The 23,391-nt window shown below is 49.0% G+C and overlaps 1 protein-coding gene across 4 annotated transcripts in view; it reads right to left on the reverse strand.

The window, feature by feature from the left end:
- Positions 1-5,053: 5,053 nt before the first annotated feature.
- The window catches only part of NADK (NAD kinase), a 96,483-nt gene continuing 78,145 nt past the window's right edge, over positions 5,054-23,391 (reverse strand). For all 4 annotated transcript variants that reach the window (XM_075328855.1, XM_075328852.1, XM_075328853.1 and 1 more), the window contains exons 7-12: positions 19,966-20,068; positions 19,468-19,616; positions 14,951-15,050; positions 13,825-13,982; positions 11,904-11,986; positions 5,054-8,969 (exon numbers count right to left, since the gene is read on the reverse strand). In XM_075328855.1, the coding sequence (XP_075184970.1) occupies positions 8,810-8,969; positions 11,904-11,986; positions 13,825-13,982; positions 14,951-15,050; positions 19,468-19,616; positions 19,966-20,068 (753 nt within the window). In that variant the 3' untranslated portion in view covers positions 5,054-8,809. The remainder of the gene's footprint in view (positions 8,970-11,903; positions 11,987-13,824; positions 13,983-14,950; positions 15,051-19,467; positions 19,617-19,965; positions 20,069-23,391) is intronic.

The following is a 23,391-nucleotide window of genomic DNA, read 5'->3' on the forward strand; positions in this document are numbered from 1 at the left end:
CGCAGATGCTAATCATTTGATTGCGTCCATTATATTTGTACTGGTCCTCAATCCGCCTGTATCAGGGGAGCAGACCCCTCTAGCAGAAAAGCATCAGTATACCTTGCCTAAGAGAACGGGGAGTGTGTTCTTTAACCACTCCAGTTTTTTCAGGCCACTGTGACCAAGCCCAGAGCCTGTCCTGACAGACGCTTCCCAAAGCGTGGTTCTGATGACTGTTCCCCTTCCACCAGAGGTGGTCAAGGAGTGGGCTCAATCACCATAGGTGGACCCTCCGGTGTGTAGACTTTCAGCCCGGACAGTTCTATCAGTGGCTGATGGCACCTCTCTAAGGATTCCACTGTCCGCCAGGTTGACCTTCTGGTCAAATCTGTATATGAGGCGGCAGGGGCCTCGTTCTCCCCATCTTTTGCAGCAGTGTGGGGTCTCAAAGCCATCTCTGCTTCTCTAGAGGAGATGCATTCCCTCACCAGGGACTCTATGCCCGAAATGGTTGCCTTAACCTTCAGGCTTCAGCCTTTTTCATCCTATGCCCTGTCTGCCATACTGGAGCTCTCACCGCACTGCGGTGTCTTCGGCTAATTCCCTCGCTTTCCGCAGGCTCCTGTGGCTTAGAGAGTGGAAGGCAGATGCTTCTTCAAAGAAGTTCCTTTCTGGGCTCCCTTTTGCTGGGACCAGACTATTCGGTGAATAACTGGATGAAATTATTAAGAAAGCGTCTGGCAGGAAGAGTGCCACAAACCAGGAAACCTGTCCAGGGCAGGAAACCAGTCGAGGTTTCGTTCCTTTCGTTCCTCCTACTGGTCGTCCTCTAAGCCCTCGGCCTCGTCCACTAACTCAGCCAAGGACCGTGGACCAACTGGCGCACGAAGCCGCGTCCTCGGAAGACCGCAGGAGCTGCTGCCACTAAGGCAGCCTCCTCTTGACTATCTGGCCGCGCCAGCAACGTCCTTGGTCGGTGGCAGGCTCTCCCACTTTGGAGACGTGTGGTTTCAACACGTCTCCGATCAGTGGGTGCGGGATATCATCTCCCACGGCTACAGGATAGAATTCTCTTCCAGCCCGCCAAACAGATTTTTTCTGTCAACTCCCCCCTGCTCCAAGGCCGCCGCCTTCTTGCAGGCCGTGGCATCCTTGCAGGCCAACGGAGTAATTGTACCGGTTCCCGACTGGGAACGGTTCTGAGATTTCTACTCAACTCTCTTCCTAGTCCCCGAAAGGGACGGTGCCTTCCGACCTGGATCTCAAGCTTCTCAACCAGCAGTTCAGGTGCGGCATTTCGCATGGAATCTTTGCGATCAGTCATTGCCTCAATGACCCAGGGAGATTTCCTGGCATCCATCGACATCAGAGATGCCTATCTGCATATGCCAATTGCAGTTTCACACCAGCGTTGGCTACGTTTTGCAATCGGGGAGGAACATTTCCAATCGTGGCTCTTCCCTTGGGGTTAGCCACGACCCCTCGAGTATTCTCAAGGCCATGGCAGCAGTGGTTGCGGTTCTGCACCTCCAGGGGTTGGCAGTGATCCCGTTTTCCTGGACGGCCTTCTAGTCAAGGCTTCATCCAGTGCAGACTGTCAGCGGAGTACCTCGCTCACTCTCGCCACTCTAGCCAATTCAGGTGGCTTGTCTTTCTGTCCAAGTCCACTCTGACTCCGCTTACGTACCCAGGGATGCAATTCGAGACTCTGTCGGCACTTGTGAAGCTGCCCTTAGTCAAACAGCAGTCCCTCCTCTGGCGGTGCGCTCTTTGCTGAGGCCCCGCCGTCGTTCCATTAGGCACCTAATGCAGGTGTTGGGTAAGATGGTGGCGTCAATACAAGCGGTTCCCTTGCCCAGTTCCTTCTGCGTCCTCTGCAGCTGGACATTTTCCGCTGTTGGAACTAGCGGACTTACTCCTTCCACGGGTTGGTGGCTCTGTCGCCACAGACCAGGGGCTCCTTTCTGTGGTGGCTTCGGCCCCTCTCTCTTCAGAGACGCTCCTTCCTGGCTCCGTCCTGGGTGGTCCTCACCACGGATGCCAGTCTATCCGGCTGGGGAGCAGGATATCTCCACCACGGAGCGCAGGGCTCTTGGACTTCGGCCGAATCAGCCCTCTCGATCAATGTGCTGGAAATCAGAGCTGTGCTTCTAGCTCTCTTAGCCTTTCACCTCCTGTTGGCGGCCAAGCACATTCGAGTCCAGTCAGACAACGCGACAGCGGTTGCCTACATCAACCACCAGGGCGGGACACTCAGCCGCCTGGCAAGATTGGAGGTTCAACGAATCCTTCCGTGGACGGAGGACTCCAAGTCCTCCATATCCGCAGTCCACATCCCAGACGTGGAAACCTGGGAGGCAGATTATCTCACCCGTCAAACCGTGGACAGAGGCGAGTGAGCTCTGCATCCGGCAGTGTTTCGGTCAATCTGCCGCAAGTGGGGCTCTCCGGACGTGGATCTTCGCTCCCACGATCCTCAGGCTTTTGGAGCAGACGCGCTGGTTCAAGATTGGGCAAGAGCTAGAGGGGGAAACACGTAAGACAGACGAAACTGGGACCAGAGTCCTGCGCAAGATCAGAATGGAGGGCCGTCGGGTCATTCTCATTGCTCCAGACTGACCCAGGCGAGCTTGGTACGCTGGCTTGCTCAGTCTGTCCGTAGAGGTGCCGTGACATCTCCCGGACCGTCCAGACCTTCTTTCTCAAGGTCCGTCTTTCCGCCAGTATTCTGCGGCTCTCAGATTGACGGCGTGGCTTTTGAGTCCTGGATCTTGACGACTTCTGGTATTCCTCCTGAAGTCATCTCCATTATGACTCGGGCTCGGAAGTATTCCTTGGCCAAAATCTTTCACAGGACCTGGAAAATGTTCCTGTCGCTCTTCCGGCCATGCTTCTTGGCCTTTTTTCCTTGCCGACCCTCCTGTCCCTTCTACAGGCCGGTCTGCAGCTAGGACTATCCCTCAATTCCCTCAAGGGACAGGTCTCGACTCTGTCAGTGTTGTTCCAGCGGCGTATCGCCCGGCTGGCTCAGGTGTGCTCCTTCATGCAGGGCGCATCTCACATCTCTCCGCCTTACCGGCGGCCCTTGGAGCCCTGGGACCTTAATCAGGTCCTCACGGCTTCTAGAAACCCCCCTTTTGAGCCTCTTAGGGCAGTTTCTTTGTCTTGTCTTTCACAGAAAGTGGTTTTTCTAGTGGCCATAACTTCTCTCGGGAGAGTCTCTGATTTGGCTGCACTCTCTTCGGAGTCGCCTTTTTCTTTTGGTTTTTTATCAAGACAAGGTGGTTCTCCGTCCGACTCCGGACTTTCTCCCTAAGGTGGTTTCTCCTTCCACCTTAACCGGGACATTTCCCTGCCTTCCTTTTGGTCGGCTCCTGTTCATCGCTTTGAAAAGGCGTTGTATTCTCTGGATCTGGTGCGGGCGCTCCGGATCTATGTGTTTCGCACCTCTCCTCTGTGCTGACCACTGGTCGGCGTAAGGGCCTCTCGGCTTCTAAGCCGACCCTACCTCGTTGGATTGGGTCGGTCTTTTCCGATGCCTACCAGTGTACTCAAGTGCCTTCCCCGCCGGGGATCAAGGCACACTTGACCAGAGCTGTCGGTGCCTCTTGGGCTTTCAGGCACCAGGCTACGGCTCAGCAGGTCTGTCAGGCTGCCACTTGGTGCAGTCTGCATACTTTTTCGAAGCACTACCAAGTGCATGCTCATGCTTCGGCAGATGCGAGCTTGGGCAGACGCATCCTTCAGGCTCCTGTCGCCCATTTGTGTAGTTAGGTTTTGCCTACTTCTCAGTTTTCTGTTTATTCCCACCCATGGACTGCTTTGAGACATCCCATGGTCTGGGTCTCTCATAAGGAACGATGAAGAAAAAGAGAATTTTGTTTACTTACCGTAAATTCTTTTTCTTATAGTTCCATATTGGGAGACCCAGCTCCCTCCCTGTTGCCTGTTGGCAGTTTTCTTGTTCCGTGTGTTATCACCGGCTGTTGTTGTAGACAGAGGCTCCGGTTGTTCCGGGTTTTGCTCTGTTTTTTTTACTTGTGGGTGGATGTCTTCCTTCAGCTTTTGCACTAAACTGGCTGTATTTGGTGATCCAGGGGGTGTATATGCTAGGAGGGAGGAGCTACACTTTTTAGTGTAGTACTTTGTGTGTCCTCCGGAGGCAGAAGCTATACACCCATGGTCTGGGTCTCCCATGTCGGAACTATAAGAAAAAGAATTTACGGTAAGTAACAAAATTCTCTTTTTACCGATTACCAGTCATTTGAAGAGAGCAGTCACTGGAGAAGAACATCATGGTTAGAAGAATGGAAAGAACAAGGCAAAAAAGACCAGCAGCCCCGATGGCTTGATACTATCAAGATGGCAGTGGAGAAGACTGTGCTGAACCTATCTAGGCGGCAAAGACGCTGATGGATCTATTGAGGTGCTGAAGACCCTCATCGACCTATCTAGGCAGAGAAGACCTTGGGGGACCTAGCTAAATGGAGAAGACGCTGGTGGACCTAGTGAGGTAGTGAAGACCCTGGTGGATCTATCTAGGCTGCACAAGATCATTCATCCAGCAAGTCACCCATGGCTCAAGATTGAGCTGAAGGCCAGTAAAAGAAATTAAGAAAAGATGTTTCATGCTACAAGTTTTTTGTGAAACTTGAACCACCAAGGTTTGCCTAGTACCACTGCAAGAGGGGAATGAGTTGCAAAATCCGATTAAGTTGAATGTTTTCCCTGTCCCAGGACCCTGGGGTTTACCTCATTCCCTAGTGTGGCCCTGTGATGTGGCAGCCAAAGGTGCCATGTATCCCCAGCCTGAAGAAGACCTTGTTAACGCCGGCAAGCCTCATGTATCATGTCCTTACTAGTGTCTGCTCGTGTGTAAAGTCACCGCATCACTCTGGAATTGGAGATTAGGATATTCATTAGGTCAAAATAGAATTTACAATAGAAATTGTAACAAAAAAATTCTTTACAATTTATGCAAATATGACATTGAACATTACAATCGTTTTCTGATTATTAACAGTTTAGAACAAATGGGAACAAACAATGAGACGAATGAATCTGTCGGATGTTCCAAATGCTACAAAACATGTAAAAATGAGCAAAACCGCTGGAGATTTACAATTCAATGCATTAGATTGTGAGAAGCTTCGGTGGCGGTGCTCGGCTCGCTTGCTGCAGAATCTTCCCAAAATTGTAAGACTACTTATTCCAACTTCCCATGCATCACTCTTACCTAGCAGGAAAGTCCAAAAAACAAGCCAGTGTAGCCTGGGGAGGAAGTCTCTAGTACAGCAAGTCAAACGTCCCATTGTCACCTCTTCTGTGTAGCATCATGCACGAATATGATCACTCCAGTCTTTTTTACATACAGGTTACAAAAAGATTTGGAAAATATATTGCATCTCAGAAGCAGGAAGCGAGAACTATCGCACCATGAGAAGACGGATTCTATAGAAACATGGTGGTCAAGAAAAATCCCCTAATAATTCTGAAGGTGGGGGATGTCTAACCCCTTCCTCAAAGTGCCAAAAAAGTGCTCTATTTATGTGGTGACCTGACCTCAGTATTCCAGACCGGTTCTAAGGGTTCAGGCCAATCCTGTAAGTGCTTTCAATAAATATTACGCAAACGCAGAGCTTTAGAGGTGGTGTTTCCTTGCCGTGTGGAAATTAGGGGGGGCAGTGTAAGAGTAGGTGCAAATCGATCGTTGGACCCGGTGAGGATAGGAGCCACCGAGAGCCACCTCCTTGGATCCGCCACTCTTGACTTGCCAGCGTGATGTGGCACCCAGCTAGGTAACCACATCCAGAAATGTTCAGGGGTCCTGTCCAGCAGCTGCAAGTTTCTGATGGAACAGGTCCTTTAAATCGATTCATACCTTCTGCAATAAGCACACGTGCAGTTTAGCGTTGGTTATTCTCCACGATGAGGCGTGACTACAGCCCACCGTGCCAATCTCTGGTTTTATCCATCTTTGACAGGTCGGCATCAAGACAGCATTGGTTGTGCGAGTACCTAACTATTCATACTCCCTATACTCCTAACGAGCAGTGTCTAAGGCTGCTTTCACACCTCCGGTTTTTCCTGTGCGGCACAATCCGGCTCTTTGCAGAAAAAAATGCAACCGTTTTTTTTGCCGCCGGTTGCGTTTTTCTGCATAGACTTTCATTAGTGCCGGATTGTGCCGCATGGCCTTGTGTTCGGTCCGGTTTTTGCCGGATGCGGCATATTTAGCCCATGCGGCGGACGGATGGAACGTTGCCTGGCACGTTTTTTTTTGTCTGGCAAAAAAACCCGCATCGCGCCGCTTTTTCCAATGCATGCCGCAAAAACCACATCTGGCCGCCGCATGCGTTTTTTGCACTGCGCATGCTGAGTAGCGTGGCGCAACTGGCAAAAACCGGACCGGCCACATGTAAAAACTTATGCAAAGGATGCGGGTTTTTTTGCATAGGTTTTAGAGCCGGATTTAGCCGCACTGCAAAAACCGGATGTGTGAAAGCAGCCTAATACTCGCGTATTCATTCCAAATAGCCTGTGCAATGCAAATCAATGGGGAAAACTCACAAAGTAACGAGGAATCTGAATGTCTTACTATTCGTGCGAGTAGCAAATAGTGCAGAATTGGGGTTTGCACGTTTTTCCCATTGACTTGCATTGCACACTGTATTCGGAATGAATACGAAAATATTAGACAGTGCTCGTTATGAGTATAGCGAGTACGAATAGTTAGATACTCAAATCTAGGGATGGTCTGTGAACTGGAATGAGGGGCTTTACACCTTACATGCTTACAATCAATCATAACGTGTGCATTGCTGGTCATACCATGACCCCCCCCCCCCCCCTATCCATCCATTGTCTATATGGTGTCTGGTGTCATGTCGTAGGGGCACAACACGATCTTTGCCTTTACGACGTGTCACAGTCATCATGTGGCCCAATGTGCAATTTAAACCCAAAAATAAATAATGTAAATTTAAACAGCCAAATTGAATTTCTGCAGGAATATCGTTTTTCCACATCCTTGTGTATTTTTTCCTAATGGAATCCTTTGCGGCAGAATCTGCAGATGTGATATTTCAGTTTCCTCTATGGACAAAGTGATGATACAGTCTGCATTCTGGCTCTGGCTTTTCTTCACCAAACCAAAAAAAAAAAAAAGTGTCAAAAAAAATAAAATTGTTTGACAGTCTCAGTTGCAATGCTGGGTAATGAAAAAGCCTATGTTTATAAAGTAGAATAAAATGGAAAAATCGTGCTGATAGTGCTGCGGGGATGTGATCCCTAGAACGCACCTCCACAATCTCCTTGCAGAAGTGTTCATCAGGGACCGGACATTCTGGAAGCCGCTTCGCTCTTCATACAGCTGCCTTCATAACTGGCCCCCTGCCATCACTTCTAGGGTTAATGCACACTGTGCCGAAAATATTCCACATATTACAATAACAGCTAAGGAAATATATATTTTTTTTTTTTTCATCCTCAACTCGTGGAAACTTTTTGTGCGTAAATTGACCTGCGGTGCAGATTGTAGAATCCGCAGCAGGTCAGTTCTTTGTGCAGAATTCTCCCATTGAAATGCATGGGTTGAAATTTGCAACAAATTTTGCACAAAAAAAAATTCAACTTACCCTTAAAACAATATTCACATGTACAAATTTCTGGTGCCGATTTGCACCATGGATCTACATATTGCAATTCTGCAGCTGTTTTTGCAATGGAAAAACAGATGCAGATTCAGCTTTAAAATCTGCAGCAAAATCGACATTTTCCATCCAGATTTTTGGTGGAATTTTACCTTCTGCACTGCAAAGTGTGAAATCTACAATACAGGTTAATACGGAGGACAGATTTTCTTTTTTTTTTTATGCAACATGTGGATGAGAAATAAAGGGAATCTGTCACCAGCATGATGTAGAGACAGAGACCCTGAATCCAGTGATGTGTCACTTACTAAGCTGATTGCTGTCATTTTTAAAAAAAACAATCTTTTCTGCTGCTGATCTAGCAGTTATACAGAGCTCATGAATATGCTGGACTAGCCCATAGTCCTGTAATGATAATCTCCTGCTGATTAATCAGTGATTTTATCAAAACTACACTAAGCCCAGTAAGTGACATTGCTGGAATCAGGATCTCTGCCCCTGCGTTATGCTGCTCTCAGATTAGGTGGTAAAAACCTGGTGACAGATTCCCTTTAATGGAATCTACCGATACTGAGATACATTGTGGATTAAAGGAGGACGCCCTGCATAACTGTGCCACTGATCTGCGGGTATCATGCCCCTGCCTCTAATACCTCCTGAACAATCCTCAAACAATATGGATCATATATTTTTTTGGTATATGTACAACATGTAAATCACAGATTCCACAAAAATGGGCTCTGAAGATATAAGAACAAATATATATATTTTATAGTATTTTCTGGTATGGGACAATTAATTATAAAATGTAAACAACTCTACACAACCACTTGGCCACCAGGAGCGTTCTCCGTGATATTCTGCTGCAGGACAATACCGCGGGGCCGCGCCGGCGGCAAGTGGTTATTTCATTTATTGTATTAAGTTTCATTAATAAGAAACAAATATAAACTTCTTTCTTAAAAGCTTAAGAGAGAACGCTAGATTAGATAAATAAAGGAAGCTGGTGGTCGGTTCTGACCAGTACTTTGCAGCTGGTGGCTGAAGGAAGAAAAAAAAAAAAAAGCGTTTTTTTCTGATTTGGTCTATTACAGTCTGTGACCGGGAGAACATGTCTGAAGGAAAGAGATCAGTTTCATTGGAAAAAAAAAAAAGGTGCTGAGGTCGGGCCGGTGCTAGTACTCCTCCTCCTCCTCCTCCTCGTCACCGGTGAAATGGTTTTGTTTCTTGCGGACGTTCCAATGTAAACACTCGGCCAGGCTGTCGAACCAGTCGTTCACCGGGTCTCGGAAACAGATGGAAGGGACTGGGTAACAAGAGGTAGTGATGCTAATACTGAAACGAGAGGAGAGACGGCGCTGGTTACATATTTCGTTTTATAAGACGCACCTGATTATAAGACGCACCCCAAATTTAGAGGAGGAAAATAGGAAAAAATATTTTTTAAGGTTAAAAAGAATCCTTCTTATCCTAGTGTGTCTTAATCATAATACCAGGTGGAGCGGCTCAAAAAGGCAGGGTATGCGATGCTGCGGGCTCGGAGGAGGGTCAGTGACGCTGCCGGCTCGGAGGAGGGTCAGTGACGCTGCCGGCTCGGAGGAGGGTCAGTGACGCTGCCGGCTCGGAGGAGGGTCAGTGACGCTGCCGGCTCGGAGGAGGGTCAGTGACGCTGCCGGCTCGGAGGAGGGTCAGTGACGCTGCCGGCTCGGAGGAGGGTCAGTGACGCTGCCGGCTCGGAGGAGGGTCAGTGACGCTGCCGGCTCGGAGGAGGGTCAGTGACGCTGCCGGCTCGGAGGAGGGTCAGTGACGCTGCCGGCTCGGAGGAGGGTCAGTGACGCTGCCGGCTCGGAGGAGGGTCAGTGACGCTGCCGGCTCGGAGGAGGGTCAGTGACGCTGCCGGCTCGGAGGAGGGTCAGTGACGCTGCCGGCTCGGAGGAGGGTCAGTGACGCTGCCGGCTCGGAGGAGGGTCAGTGACGCTGCCGGCTCGGAGGAGGGTCAGTGACGCTGCCGGCTCGGAGGAGGGTCAGTGACGCTGCGAGCTCGGAGGAGGGTCAGTGACGATGCGGGCTCGGAGGAGGGGGTGGGTAGCGGCGAGAGCATTTGAATCCCCTGGTTATGGCTTACCAGGGTGTGTGGTGGAGTGGGGTCATAGGAGGCAGGGTCACAAGACGTGCTCGGGGGTGTCTTGGCGTCCGCCATTGATCTGTGGGCAGGCGGGTGGTCCGTGGAGGTGTCACAGCACGGGGTGTCTCTGCGGCAGGTGCATTGAGCTGACTGCAGACTCCATTGAATTGCCCACAATTGACTAGATGGACTTCAAGAAAATGGCCACGTAGGCGGCGCGTGCACAGACAGGACTCCAGCTATTTTCTTGAAGTCCATCACGTGAACCGTGGGTGATTCAATTGAGCCGGCACTCAGCTGAATGAGATACCCTCGCAGCACCGCCGTTCAATGCACCCTCCGCCAAGCCACCCTTGCAGCCCACCCGCAGATTAATGCAGACCACTGCGACACCCCCTGGGCACGTCCTGTGAACCTGTCTCCTATAACCCCACTCGACCACCACTGCCCCGGAAAGCCATATCCATTTTGTAAGATGCACCCCCATTTTACCCCCATTTTGGGGCGGGGGGGGGAGGGCATCTTAAGAAGTGAAAAATACGGCAACTGCAAGAGATCACAAGTGCCGCAGAAGACCCTGGGGATTTACTCACCCTTCATGGTGGGTTTAGGCGGCCTGATCCATGCTATGCCCACGATCAGGATTCACAGTGTATTTTCGCTGCGTTGTACAGTACAAGCACAGTTGATGAGACTTCTACAAATCCCATCCACTGTACTTCTTTTTCCCACAGCGAAAACGGACCTGAGGTGCGGCTTCCCAAGCCACAGCATGTCAATTATTTGCTGCGGAGCCGCGAGTGTCCTCTGTAGGGAGAACACAGTGAGGGACCACAACTGCCCGAGCCCGGATCGTTGGCCCAAGCAGCTGCTATCTCCTGTGGAAGAGACTTGAAGCCCCACAGGTCAGGATCCGCTGCATCCAGAACACAGCGGTTCCTGCTCGTGTGCACACGAGTTTTCTAAAATACTACTAAATAGCCGCAGTCACTCTCTGACTGCAGACTGGCAAATACTGACACTGTGCATACTGTCAAGATTCCACTCAATTGAAGCACACCAAGAAGGATCTGGAACATTGAGAGAAGTGGATGAGAACACCCAAGCTAATGAAGAGAAGCTTTGGACTATATGATTACTTTGGCCGCACAACCTGTCTTGGTCAAAGATTGCAGTATGTACCAGGTTTCCCAGAAAATAAAGACACCATCGTATTTTTGCCCCACAAAATGAGCTAGGGCTTACTTTCAGGATAGGGCTTATTGTGCTGTCGATGTGCTCCTCCACAGGTCCTTGCATTCTACAGCATCCCTATCTGGTGAGTATGAATACGGGGTCTGACTTCTTTCTTTTGGGGGTGTCATGTTGCATTCTTTAGCTGTACGGACACTTTATTATTGAATCGAAGATAAGTCTTAGTTTTGGGGAAAGGTTTATATTTAAGCCCTACTCCGAAAATGCTGAAAATTCCTGCTAGGGCTTATTTTCGGGGAAACACGGTAGCCGCTACTTTGTGGTGCAATACAAGTGAATAGTGGTCACATCGCATCACAAGATCTAAGGTATCGGTGCAAGAAAAAAAGAAAAGACCTGTTGTTTTTTTTCTTGTGACTTATTGCATTACCCTCGGGATCCCAACCTCATTCACTTATATGTAGCTACCACCTAGAACTCCAATACAAATGAATAAGGGTCGCATTGCAACACATTGGGCATTGTGTCTGCAACAAGCAAGTTGCAAAAAATCCATGCAGTTCAAGTTTTTGTGGGACCTTATGTGCTGCAATGTGATCCTCAGTCACTTGTATTCAGTGCTGTGTGCACAATGCACACTGTCAGGATTCCCTCATCTGCAGCCACATTGTGGTAATGCAGTAATTTAGGACAAGGTCAGAAACCCCTCTTTTAATAGGATTGTTGTGTGTCCATCGATTGGTGGCGTTACTGGGACCACCTGTTGTGATCATCTACTGCTGAGTGTGATCATTTTTTGGTAATCTATATCTCCGATGGGTACTCCTTTTTATTTCAGCTATATGTAATATAAAAGGTGCACCAGTCGTCTTATGCCAAGAGAAAAAAACTCTGTAGGTCACTGCCTAATTGATGGGATCTGCTGCTTTTTCTGTGCTTCCCCCGCTCACCTGTCTCCATGGCAGACCTCCTGCCTCTTCCGCCCATCGAATGAGACCCAGGCCGTGTTCCGGGCGTCAGGTGAAAGCATGATCTGAAAAAAGGACACAGCCTGTAAAAACAACCAACTTTGCAATTTTTACCTTTTAGATTAAAAAAATTCCTCCGTTCTTCAGAACAGGAGGATTTTTAACAATGGTATAACTGCTTGTTGTCTAGGTTACCGGCCACCTCTGCAGGCTCACGGCGGCCAGCAAGTGACGCTCCGAAGCTGACTGCACCCTGCCGCACACAGCGGACTAGCGCAAGCATGCTAGCAGCCGAATAGTTACTTATCAGGAGCGCACTGCTCCCTCCGGGAGGCAGAGGAGCGCTGCGCCCCTGAAGACAGAAGATAAGGAAAAACCTATAAATGTGAACTGTATTATTTATTTTACACACACACACACACACATATACATACATACACACACACACACACACACACGCACATACACACACACACACGCACATACATACACACACACACGCACATACATACACACGCACACACACACACACACACACACACACACACACACATACACACACGCACATACACACACACGCACATACATACACACATACATACACACACATACATACACACGCACATACATGCACACATACATACACACACATACATACACACGCACATACATACACACACACACACATACATACACACACACGCACATACACACATACACACACGCACATACACACACACGCACATACACGCACATACACACACGCACATACATACACACACACACACATACATACACACACACGCACATACACGCACATACACACACGCACATACACACACACGCACATACATACACATACACACACACATATACACACATACATACACACACACGCACATACATACACACACACATACACACGCACATACACACACATATACACACACACATACACACACATATACACACACGCACGCACATACACACACACGCACATACATACACACACACACACACACACATATACACACACACATACACACACACACGCACACATATACACACACACATACACACACACACGCACACATATACACACACACATACATACATACACACACACACATACATACACACACACACACACACGCACATATACACGCACATACATACACACACACGCACATACATACACACACACGCACATACATACACACACACGCACATACATACACACACACGCACATACATACACACACGCACATACATACACACACACGCACATACATACGCACATACATACACACATACATACACACACACGCACATACATACACACACACACATACATACACACACACGCACATACACACACACGCACATACACACACACGCACATACATACACACACACACATACATACATACACACGCACACGCACATACATACACACACGCACATACACGCACATACACACACATACACACACGCACATACACACGCACACACATATACATACACACATATATACATAAAAAAAATTTAATTTTTATTATTTATTATACTTTTTTTTTCTTTTTTCGGTCCATTATTTTTAGTTGCTATTTAAAAAAAAAAAAAACAAAAAAAAAACTGTGATGAATATTAAGTCACTGCCGCCTATGGCAACTGTCCAAGATGAATTCTTAGTGGATTATCCTCCACCCCAAACTGGAGTCTTTCGGCTGGAACCAGTCTGGGCATTACTGGAGCTGGTTGCACAGCACTGGCAATACTCGGTGCGAGGCGAGCGGATTAATAGAAAAATTTGATTGTGACCAATACAATGTGAATTTCTTTGAGCTTGTTCCGTACGCATGCTGGAGATAGGCGAAACTATGCGGGTAATATAGGAACTTACCTTCAACTCCACCCCGGCAGGGACCACTATTGGTCGGAAGGACAGAGAATGGGGACAGATGGGGGTGATCATAATGGCTGGTACGTTGGGATGAATCATGGAGGCTCCGGCTGCCGCTGCGTATGCCGTACTGCCGGTCGGGGTGGACACAATGACTCCTGAGAATGGAGGGATAGAATATTGTAAATGGACGGCAAACCACAAAGATTCACAAACTACACAACCTGACATTAGAATGAACGGAAGCCGTCATTAAAGAGGTTACCATAGGTCATCAGTGTCTGTCTGGCCAGAATCCGATCCCCGGCACCCCCGCCGATCAGCTGCTGCCCCTGGTCCTGGGACTAATTGCACCAGTTTCCCGTCCCCAGGACCAGTCTTTTAAATGCTGCTTTCCTGAGGCTGTCTGCTCTCTTCTCCGTCCTGGACTGATCTCAGGTAAAACTCCTTCTCAAGTGAAACCAAGTGTGTATTCGCTTACTTCCCAGGCAGCCCCCACCCTTGGGATGACTAATTGGTGGTTGCCCTGGTAACCGGGAATTCCCCAGTCTGGCTTCCTGTGTTGTATAACTAGCTGACTCATGGGCTGGGGATTGTGTAAGATCTTTGTAAGTGAAAACCAGTGGTTAACCTCCTCCCCACCCGGGATAAGCATTACACCTTAAGACAGATGCAATAGTCTGTGGCGACTGAAGCCTCAGGGGCGCCACATTATAAGAAGACGAGGCAGCTCTAAAACTAAGTATTTCTGGCCACCTACTATCAAGAACAGCTGATCGGTGAGGGCGCCGGGTGTCAGACCCCATCAGATATTGATTATCTATCCTAAGGACAGGCTATCAAATGTAAACGTAGTGGACGACCCCTTTAAATATATTGTACCACAAACATGGAGTGTCTGACCTATATTATCTATACTCTGCACTACTGCAACTCTCCATCCCAAGGCTTCGGACCTCAAAAGTATACAAGTCCGGTATATTCAGACCAGTACCGCAAATAGTGCAAGACCGCCACTTTATACTATACGATGAGTCTTCTGAACACTCGCACAAGGACGATGCCGGAGGTCGGGGGCGGCCAGCAACAGTATGAACCCTTCATTAGAAGTGGACACAATTATTACCATCTCCTTGAACTGTAGTGATAAGATGCCCATCTAGGAAGACGTCTACATTAGATAGATACGAAGAAGGGCCTCGGTCCACCACCACTTCATTCAGCACCTGCGGGTCATTCATGAGGACAAGTTCAACATTGACCGAAAACAATGGAAGAAAGTGTCATCATCCTGCCATTAACTGTGAGGAGTATGATCTTCTTAGAGGTGTAATGTACAAAGAAGCGCATCAGGGACGTGCATCGGAGGACATGAAGCTGCGCATCAGGGACGTGCATCGGAGGACATGAAGCTGCGCATCAGGGACGTGCATCGGAGGACATGAAGCTGCGCATCAGGGACGTGCATTGGAGGACATGAAGCTGCGCATCAGGGGACGTGTATTGGGGGGACATGAAGCTGCGCATCAGGGACGTGCATTGGAGGACATGAAGCTGTGCATCGGGGGACGTGCATTGGAGGACATGAAGCTGCGCATCAGGGACGTGCATTGGAGGACATGAAGCTGCGCATCAGGGGACGTGTATTGGGGGGACATGAAGCTGCGCATCAGGGACGTGCATTGGAGGACATGAAGCTGTGCATCGGGGGACGTGCATTGGAGGACATGAAGCTGTGCATCGGGGGACGTGCATTGGGGACATGAAGCTGTGCATCGGGGGACGTGCATTGGAGGACATGAAGCTGTGCATCGGGGGGACGTGCATTGGAGGACATGAAGCTGCGCATCAGGGGACGTGTATTGGGGGGACATGAAGCTGCGCATCAGGGACGTGCATCGGAGGACATGAAGCTGCGCATCAGGGACGTGCATCGGAGGACATGAAGCTGCGCATCAGGGACGTGCATCGGAGGACATGAAGCTGCGCATCAGGGACGTGCATCGGAGGACATGAAGCTGCGCATCAGGGACGTGCATCGGAGGACATGAAGCTGCGCATCAGGGACGTGCATCGGAGGACATGAAGCTGCGCATCAGGGACGTGCATTGGAGGACATGAAGCTGCGCATCAGGGACGTGCATTGGAGGACATGAAGCTGCGCATCAGGGGACATGTATTGGGGGGACATGAAGCTGCGCATCAGGGACGTGCATTGGAGGACATGAAGCTGTGCATCGGGGGACGTGCATTGGAGGACATGAAGCTGTGCATCGGGGGACGTGCATTGGGGACATGAAGCTGTGCATCGGGGGACGTGCATTGGAGGACATGAAGCTGTGCATCGGGGGGACGTGCATTGGAGGACATGAAGCTGCGCATCAGGGACGTGCATTGGAGGACATGAAGCTGCGCATCAGGGGACGTGTATTGGGGGGACATGAAGCTGCGCATCAGGGACGTGCATTGGAGGACATGAAGCTGTGCATCGGGGACGTGCACTGGAGGACATGAAGCTGCGCATCGGGGGACGTGCATTGGGGACATGAAGCTGTGCATCGGGGGACGTGCATTGGAGGACATGAAGCTGTGCATCGGGGGGACGTGCACTGGAGGACATGAAGCTGTGCATCGGGGGACGTGCAATGGGGGATATGAAGCTGTGCATCGGGGGACGTGCATTGGGGACATGAAGCTGTGCATCGGGGACGTGCACTGGAGGACATGAAGCTGCGCATCGGGGGACGTGCATTGGGGACATGAAGCTGTGCATCGGGGGACGTGCATTGGGGACATGAAGCTGTGCATCGGGGACGTGCACTGGAGGACATGAAGCTGTGCATCGGGGGACGTGCATTGGGGACATGAAGCTGTGCATCGGGGACGTGCACTGGAGGACATGAAGCTGCGCATCGGGGGACGTGCATTGGGGACATGAAGCTGTGCATCGGGGGACGTGCATTGGAGGACATGAAGCTGTGCATCGGGGGACGTGCATTGGAGGACATGAAGCTGTGCATCGGGGGGACGTGCACTGGAGGACATGAAGCTGTGCATCGGGGGACGTGCAATGGGGGATATGAAGCTGTGCATCGGGGGACGTGCATTGGGGACATTAAGCTGCGCCCTGGGGGACGTGCATTGGGGGATATGAAGTTTCCTTGTGGACATGTGTGTATTCTACAACTGCAAAATTAGCTCCCTCGGCCCCCAGTAGGGGAAGTAGCTATCGGTTAAGTCAATGTCCACCCCTTGTTACATGACCAGGGATTAAAGGGAACCTGTCATCAGAAATTTCGCCCAAAAGCTAAAAGATCCCCCCTCTGCAGCTCCTGGGCTGCATTCTAGGAAGGTCCCTGTTATTATTGTGCCCCATGTGAGACCAAAATAAAGCCTTTATAAAGTGCTACCTTTTTGTATGCAGCTTCTGTAAATGGGACACGGGGGCGGGCTCTCTGGCGTCCGTTATTCTGCCCCCTGGTCCTGTATGCCGCCCCCATCGCTCCTTTCCATATCTGATGCACCGCCCACTGCTCCAGCCATCCCCGCGCATGCCCAGTGCCAGTCTCACAGGACTGAGCAGTGTGACCGCTGGTGACGTGTGCGCAGGCAAGTGATTATGGACGGGGCTGTGATTGTTATCAGCAAGTACCCGGCCATAATCTCGTGAGCGCGCAAACCTCTCCAGCGGTCACACTGAGCTCAGTGTAGATGCTAGACTGTATGGGCTGCTTCCAGGGATGACGTCCCTTTGTCATGTGATAGTATTTTGAACACGCCCCTATCACGTGACAAAGGGACGTCATCCCTGGAAGCAGCCCATACAGTCTAGCACCACCCTGAGCACAGTGTGAATGCTGGAGAGGTTTGCGCGCTCACGAGATTCTGGGCGGGTACTTGCTGATAACAGTCACAGTCCCACCCATAATCGCCTGCGCACACGTCACCAGCAGTCACACTGCTCAGTCCTGTGAGACTGGCACTGGGCATGCGCGGGGATGGCTGGAGCAGTGGGCGGTGCATCAGATATGGAAAGGAGCGATGGGGGCGGCATACAGGACCAGGAGGCAGAATAACGGACGGCAGAGAGCCCGCCCCCGTGTCCCATTTACAGAAGCTGCATACAAAAAGGTAGCACTTTATAAAGGCTTTATTTTGGTCTCACATGGGGCACAATAATAACAGGGACCTTCCTAGAATGCAGCCCAGGAGCTGCAGAGGGGGAATCTTTTAGCTTTTGGGCGAAATTTCTGATGACAGGTTCCCTTTAATATATAAGAGCTCCTCTACAGGCAGCCTGTTTCAGTATATTTGCCCCTCATCAGCATAAAGCAGTCTTTGGCTGGCTGAATAATGACCTTGTGGCAACATGGAGGAAGCGCAGGTTCTCCTTAAGGAGATCAGCCGAGTATACGTCCTACAGGAGATACTTCAAAGGAGAATAAGATGCAAATTATTTCTCACAAATCTAAAGAAACTCTCACAACACTCACCTAAGAGATATCAACCCTTTAATGATCCTTGTAAACAATAAGGAGGACCAGTACTTGCTCCATGTTGCCTCCAGGGCAGCACAATCAGCCAGACTATGCTCTACACTGATGAGAGGCAAAAAGCCCCAAACAGGAGGTCAGATGAGGAGTTACTGGTTTGGCATTTCCAAGGATCAGTAAAAAGGTCAGATATTAACAAGTATCTACCTCTTATAGGTGGCATTTACCAGATGGTAAATAATTTGCATCCTTTCTTCCCATGGAGCATTGCCTGTAGGACTCCATATTGAACCTGCTGACAAATTCCTTTTAAAAAGAGATCATATATGTAATCTGTGAGTAGCATGATGTAGGGGCTGAGAACATGATTCCAGCAATGTGTCACTTACTGGGCTGTGTGTTACTGTTTCAATAAAATCAGTGTTTTCTCAGCAGGAGATTATCATCACTACAAGACTTTACTGGGCTGTGTGTTACTGTTTCAATAAAATCAGTGTTTTCTCAGCAGGAGATTATCATCACTACAAGACTTTACTGGGCTGTGTGTTACTGTTTCAATAAAATCAGTGTTTTATCAGCAGGAGATTATCATCACTACAGGACTTTACTGGGCTGTGTGTTACTGTTTCAATAAAATCAGTGTTTTCTCAGCAGGAGATCATCATCACTACAAGACTTTACTGGGCTGTGTGTTACTGTTTCAATAAAATCAGTGTTTTGTCAGCAGGAGATTATCACTACAAGACTTTACTGGGCTGTGTATTACTCTTTCAATAAAATCAGTGTTTTCTCAGCAGGAGATTATCATCACTACAAGACTTTACTGGGCTGTGTGTTACTGTGTCAATAAAATCAGTGTTTTATCAGCAGGAGATTATCATCACTACAGGACTTGGTGACTGGTGTCTCCTAGTCCACCCCAACCCTAGCAGTGATTAGCAGCTTTCTGGCAATGTACAGTGTATCAATAAACCTGCTAATCAGTGGTGTGGGTAGAGTTCTAAAGGGCTCAGCATTCTGAGCACTGCTGTTTTATCACAACTGATGCACCCATTAAGCTAAGTGATACATCGCTGGAATCAGGGTCTCATCCCCTACATCTTGCTGCTGTCAGATTCCCTATATTTCCTATAGTATAATATCAGCGCACCTGATACTTGGTTTGCTTGCCGTGCTCCTTGTCCTGGCTGACGAGGAGCCCGTTCTCCTCTACACCGTTCTGCATCATGGTCTTCTTGTCTTTGTGCTCTTTATGCACCTTCACTTTTAGTCGGCTGCGCAGGACAAGTGCCGCGTTACCTAGCGGTGGAAGAAAATTCGATGCACTTATTAGATTCTCATGTAACAATATAAAAGCTGAAGGATACATATGTATCAGCCGCTCCGATCCTTCAGAGGGTTAATAAAGCACATCGGGCGTGGATTACCTGCTACGGGCCAAGAATTTGCCGGAGGACATATGAACCCTCGTGACATATTTTACATCTGATTTACAGTCGGCTGATCTACTGAAGGGATCAGCTCAGGTTACGGAGGTTTCGCCTTTCCCTGTGGCGCTTACACAAGGGTGCAACTCAAGGGACTCGGATAAAAGGGGCAAGATGTGGAGCGTGGCAGCTCATGGCGGGGCCTCGGCTGGTGTCCTTACCTTCTATGACCTGATTGACTTGAGTCTGGAAGTTGTCAAAACTAAAGGGGGTGAGGAACCCCAGTGATCCCAAGTGGAAAGCCATGACAGGCGGGACACTGTCCTATAAAAAGGTAGAAAATAAAATGTAACACTCAGATACATGCACGAGTATCTGCCTTAGAGATTACTGGATACTGAACTGCAATACCAGACCCAGCCCACAGACACGGGTGGCGCTGTGACCTTCAATATCTTTAATTCCCCAGTAAAGGTCCGCCGCTCTGATGGTGGGGGTCCTACAGGGACTGTATCACATCCATCATTTACATAACCGCTGCAGACAATTACCGTCCTTAGAGACAAGCCTTCCATGGGTGACATAACCGCCCTAAAGGCACCAGACAATGACCTATTGCTGAGGCCGAATATTACTCATGTCAATGTGCAGAACAGGAAACATCAGCAACTCATCGACTCACTCCCTATTGGGTGTTATTGAAGAATTTAATAAGCATGATCTCATCAAGGCAGAGGTCATTGTAAAGGAGGGGGAGGAGGTGAGCTGTGATATTACCAATTGTGACTGGTGGATCCTGTTATCTTCTGTATATAGGAGAGTTATCAGTCATACAGGAGGAGGAGAGCTGTGACATCACCTATCGTGAATGGTGGGACCCAGTGTTATGTATATAGAGGCGTTATCAGTAGTCATACAGGAGGGGGAGGAGGTGAGCTGTGACATCACCTATTGTGAATGGTGGATCCCATGTTATCTACTGTATATAGAGGCGTAATCAGGCACTGTACAGGAGGAGGAGGAGATCTGATGTAAGCCATCATTGATGGATCCTGTGTTATCTACTGTAAATAAAGGTGTTATCAGTCATTGTACAGGAGGAGGAGGTGAGCTGTGACCACCTATTGTGAATGGTGGATCTTGTGTTATATACTATAAATAGAGTGATTATCAATCATTGTACAGGAAGGGGAGGAAGGAAGCTGTGACATCAACTATTGTGAATGGTGGATCATGTGTTATCTATTCTATATAGGGGGCGTTATCAGTTACTGTACAGGAGGAGGAGGAGGTGAGCTGTGATATCACTTATTGTGAATGGTGGATCCTGAGTCATTACTGTATATAGTGGTATAATCAGTAATTGTAATAAAGTCTGTGATAAGAATGGGATAGCTGTAAAGTTTGGGGTTTTTTTTTTACACAGAAGTGGAAGTATGAGTCTAGTATTAACCCCTTCAGCCCCCGGGCACTTTCCATTTTTGCGATTTTGTTTTTTGCTCCCCTTCTTCCGAGAGGCGTAACTTTTATTTTTCCGTCAATCTTGCCATATGAGGGCTTGTTTTTTGCGGGAAGAGTTGTATTTTTAAATGAAACCATAAGTTTTACCATATAGTATACTGGAAAACGGCAAAAAAATTCCAAGTGCGGAAAAATTGCGAAAAAAGTGTGATCGTACAATAGTTTTTGGGATATTTTATTCACTGTGTTCACTATATGGTAAAACTGAGGTATCTATGTGATGCCTCAGGTCAGTGCGAGTTTGTAGACACCAAACATGAATAGGTTTACTTGTATCTAAGGGGTTAAAAGAAGGGAATTTTGTTTACTTACCGTAAATTCCTTTTCTTCTAGCTCCAATTGGGAGACCCAGACAATTGGGTGTATAGCTACTGCCTCCGGAGGCCACACAAAGTACTACACTTAAAAGTGTAAGGCCCCTCCCCTTCTGGCTATACACCCCCCCGTGGGATCACGGGCTCCTCAGTTTTAGTGCAAAAGCAAGAAGGAGGAAAGCCAGTAACTGTTTTAAATACAAATTCAACCCGAGAAACAACCTCGGAGAACTGAACTGTTCAACATGAACAACATGTGCACCCGAAAAAAACAAACTTCCTAAGAAAACAGGGCGGGTGCTGGGTCTCCCAATTGGAGCTAGAAGAAAAGGAATTTACGGTAAGTAAACAAAATTCCCTTCTTCTTTGTCGCTCCTAATTGGGAGACCCAGACAATTGGGACGTCCAAAAGCAGTCCCTGGGTGGGTAAAAGAATACCTCGTGATAGGGCCGTCAAACAGCCCTTTCCTACAGGTGAGCCACCGCCGCCTGAAGGACTTGTCTACCTAGGTCGGCATCCGCCGAAGCGTAGGTATGCACCTGATAATGCTTGGTAAAAGTGTGCAGACTCGACCAGGTAGCCGCCTGGCACACCTGCTGAGCCGTAGCCTGGTGCCGTAATGCCCAGGACGCACCCACGGCTCTGGTAGAATGGGCCTTCAGCCCTGATGGAATCGGAAGCCCAGCAGAACGGTAGGTGTGAAGAATTGGTTCCTTGATCCAACGCGCAAGGGTGGATTTGGAAGCTTGCGACCCTTTACGCTGACCAGCGACAAGGACAAAGAGTGCATCCGAGCGGCGCAGAGGCGCCGTGCGGGAAATGTAGATCCTGAGTGCTCTCACCAGATCCAATAAATGCAAACCTTTTTCAAATTGGTGAACTGGATGCGGACACAAAGACGGTAAAGTGATATCTTGATTGAGATGAAAGGAAGATACCACCTTGGGAAGAAATTCTGGAATTGGACGCAGAACTACCTTGTCCTGGTGAAACACCAGGAATGGAGATCTCCATGATAACGCCGCCAGCTCGGACACTCTCCGAAGAGCCGTGACCGCCACTAGAAAGGCCACTTTCTGTGAAAGACGAGAAAGGGAAACCTCCTTCATAGGCTCGAAAGGCGGCTTTTGGAGAGCAATTAGAACCTTGTTCAGGTCCCAGGGCTCCAACGGCCGCTTGTAAGGGGGAACGATATGACAAACCCCTTGCAGGAACGTGCGTACCTGAGGAAGTCGCGCCAGGCGTTTCTGAAAAAATACGGATAGCGCGGAGACTTGACCCTTAAGGGAGCCAAGCGACAAACCTTTTTCCAACCCAGACTGCAGGAAGGAAAGAAAAGTAGGCAATGCAAAAGGCCAGGGAGAAACTCCCTGAGCAGAGCACCAAGATAGGAATATCCTCCACGTCCTGTGGTAGATCTTGGCGGAGGATGGCTTCCTAGCCTGTCTCATGGTGGCAACCACTTCATGAGATAAACCTGAAGACGGTAGGATCCAGGACTCAATGGCCACACAGTCAGGTTCAGGGCCGCAGAATTCAGATGGAAAAACGGCCCTTGAGACAGCAAGTCTGGATGGTCTGGTAGTGCCCACGGATGGCCTACCGTGAGGTGCCACAGATCCGGGTACCACGACCTCCTTGGCCAGTCTGGAGCGACGAGAATGGCGCGGCGGCAGTCGGACCTGATTTTGCGGAGCACTCTGGGCAACAATGCCAGAGGTGGGAACACATACGGTAGTCGGAACTGCGACCAATCTTGAACTAAGGCGTCTGCCGCCAGAGCTCGGTGATCGTGAGACTGTGCCATGAAA

Source organism: Anomaloglossus baeobatrachus, chromosome 11 (assembly GCF_048569485.1).
Source record: "Anomaloglossus baeobatrachus isolate aAnoBae1 chromosome 11, aAnoBae1.hap1, whole genome shotgun sequence".
NCBI classification, from domain to species: Eukaryota; Metazoa; Chordata; class Amphibia; order Anura; family Aromobatidae; genus Anomaloglossus; species Anomaloglossus baeobatrachus.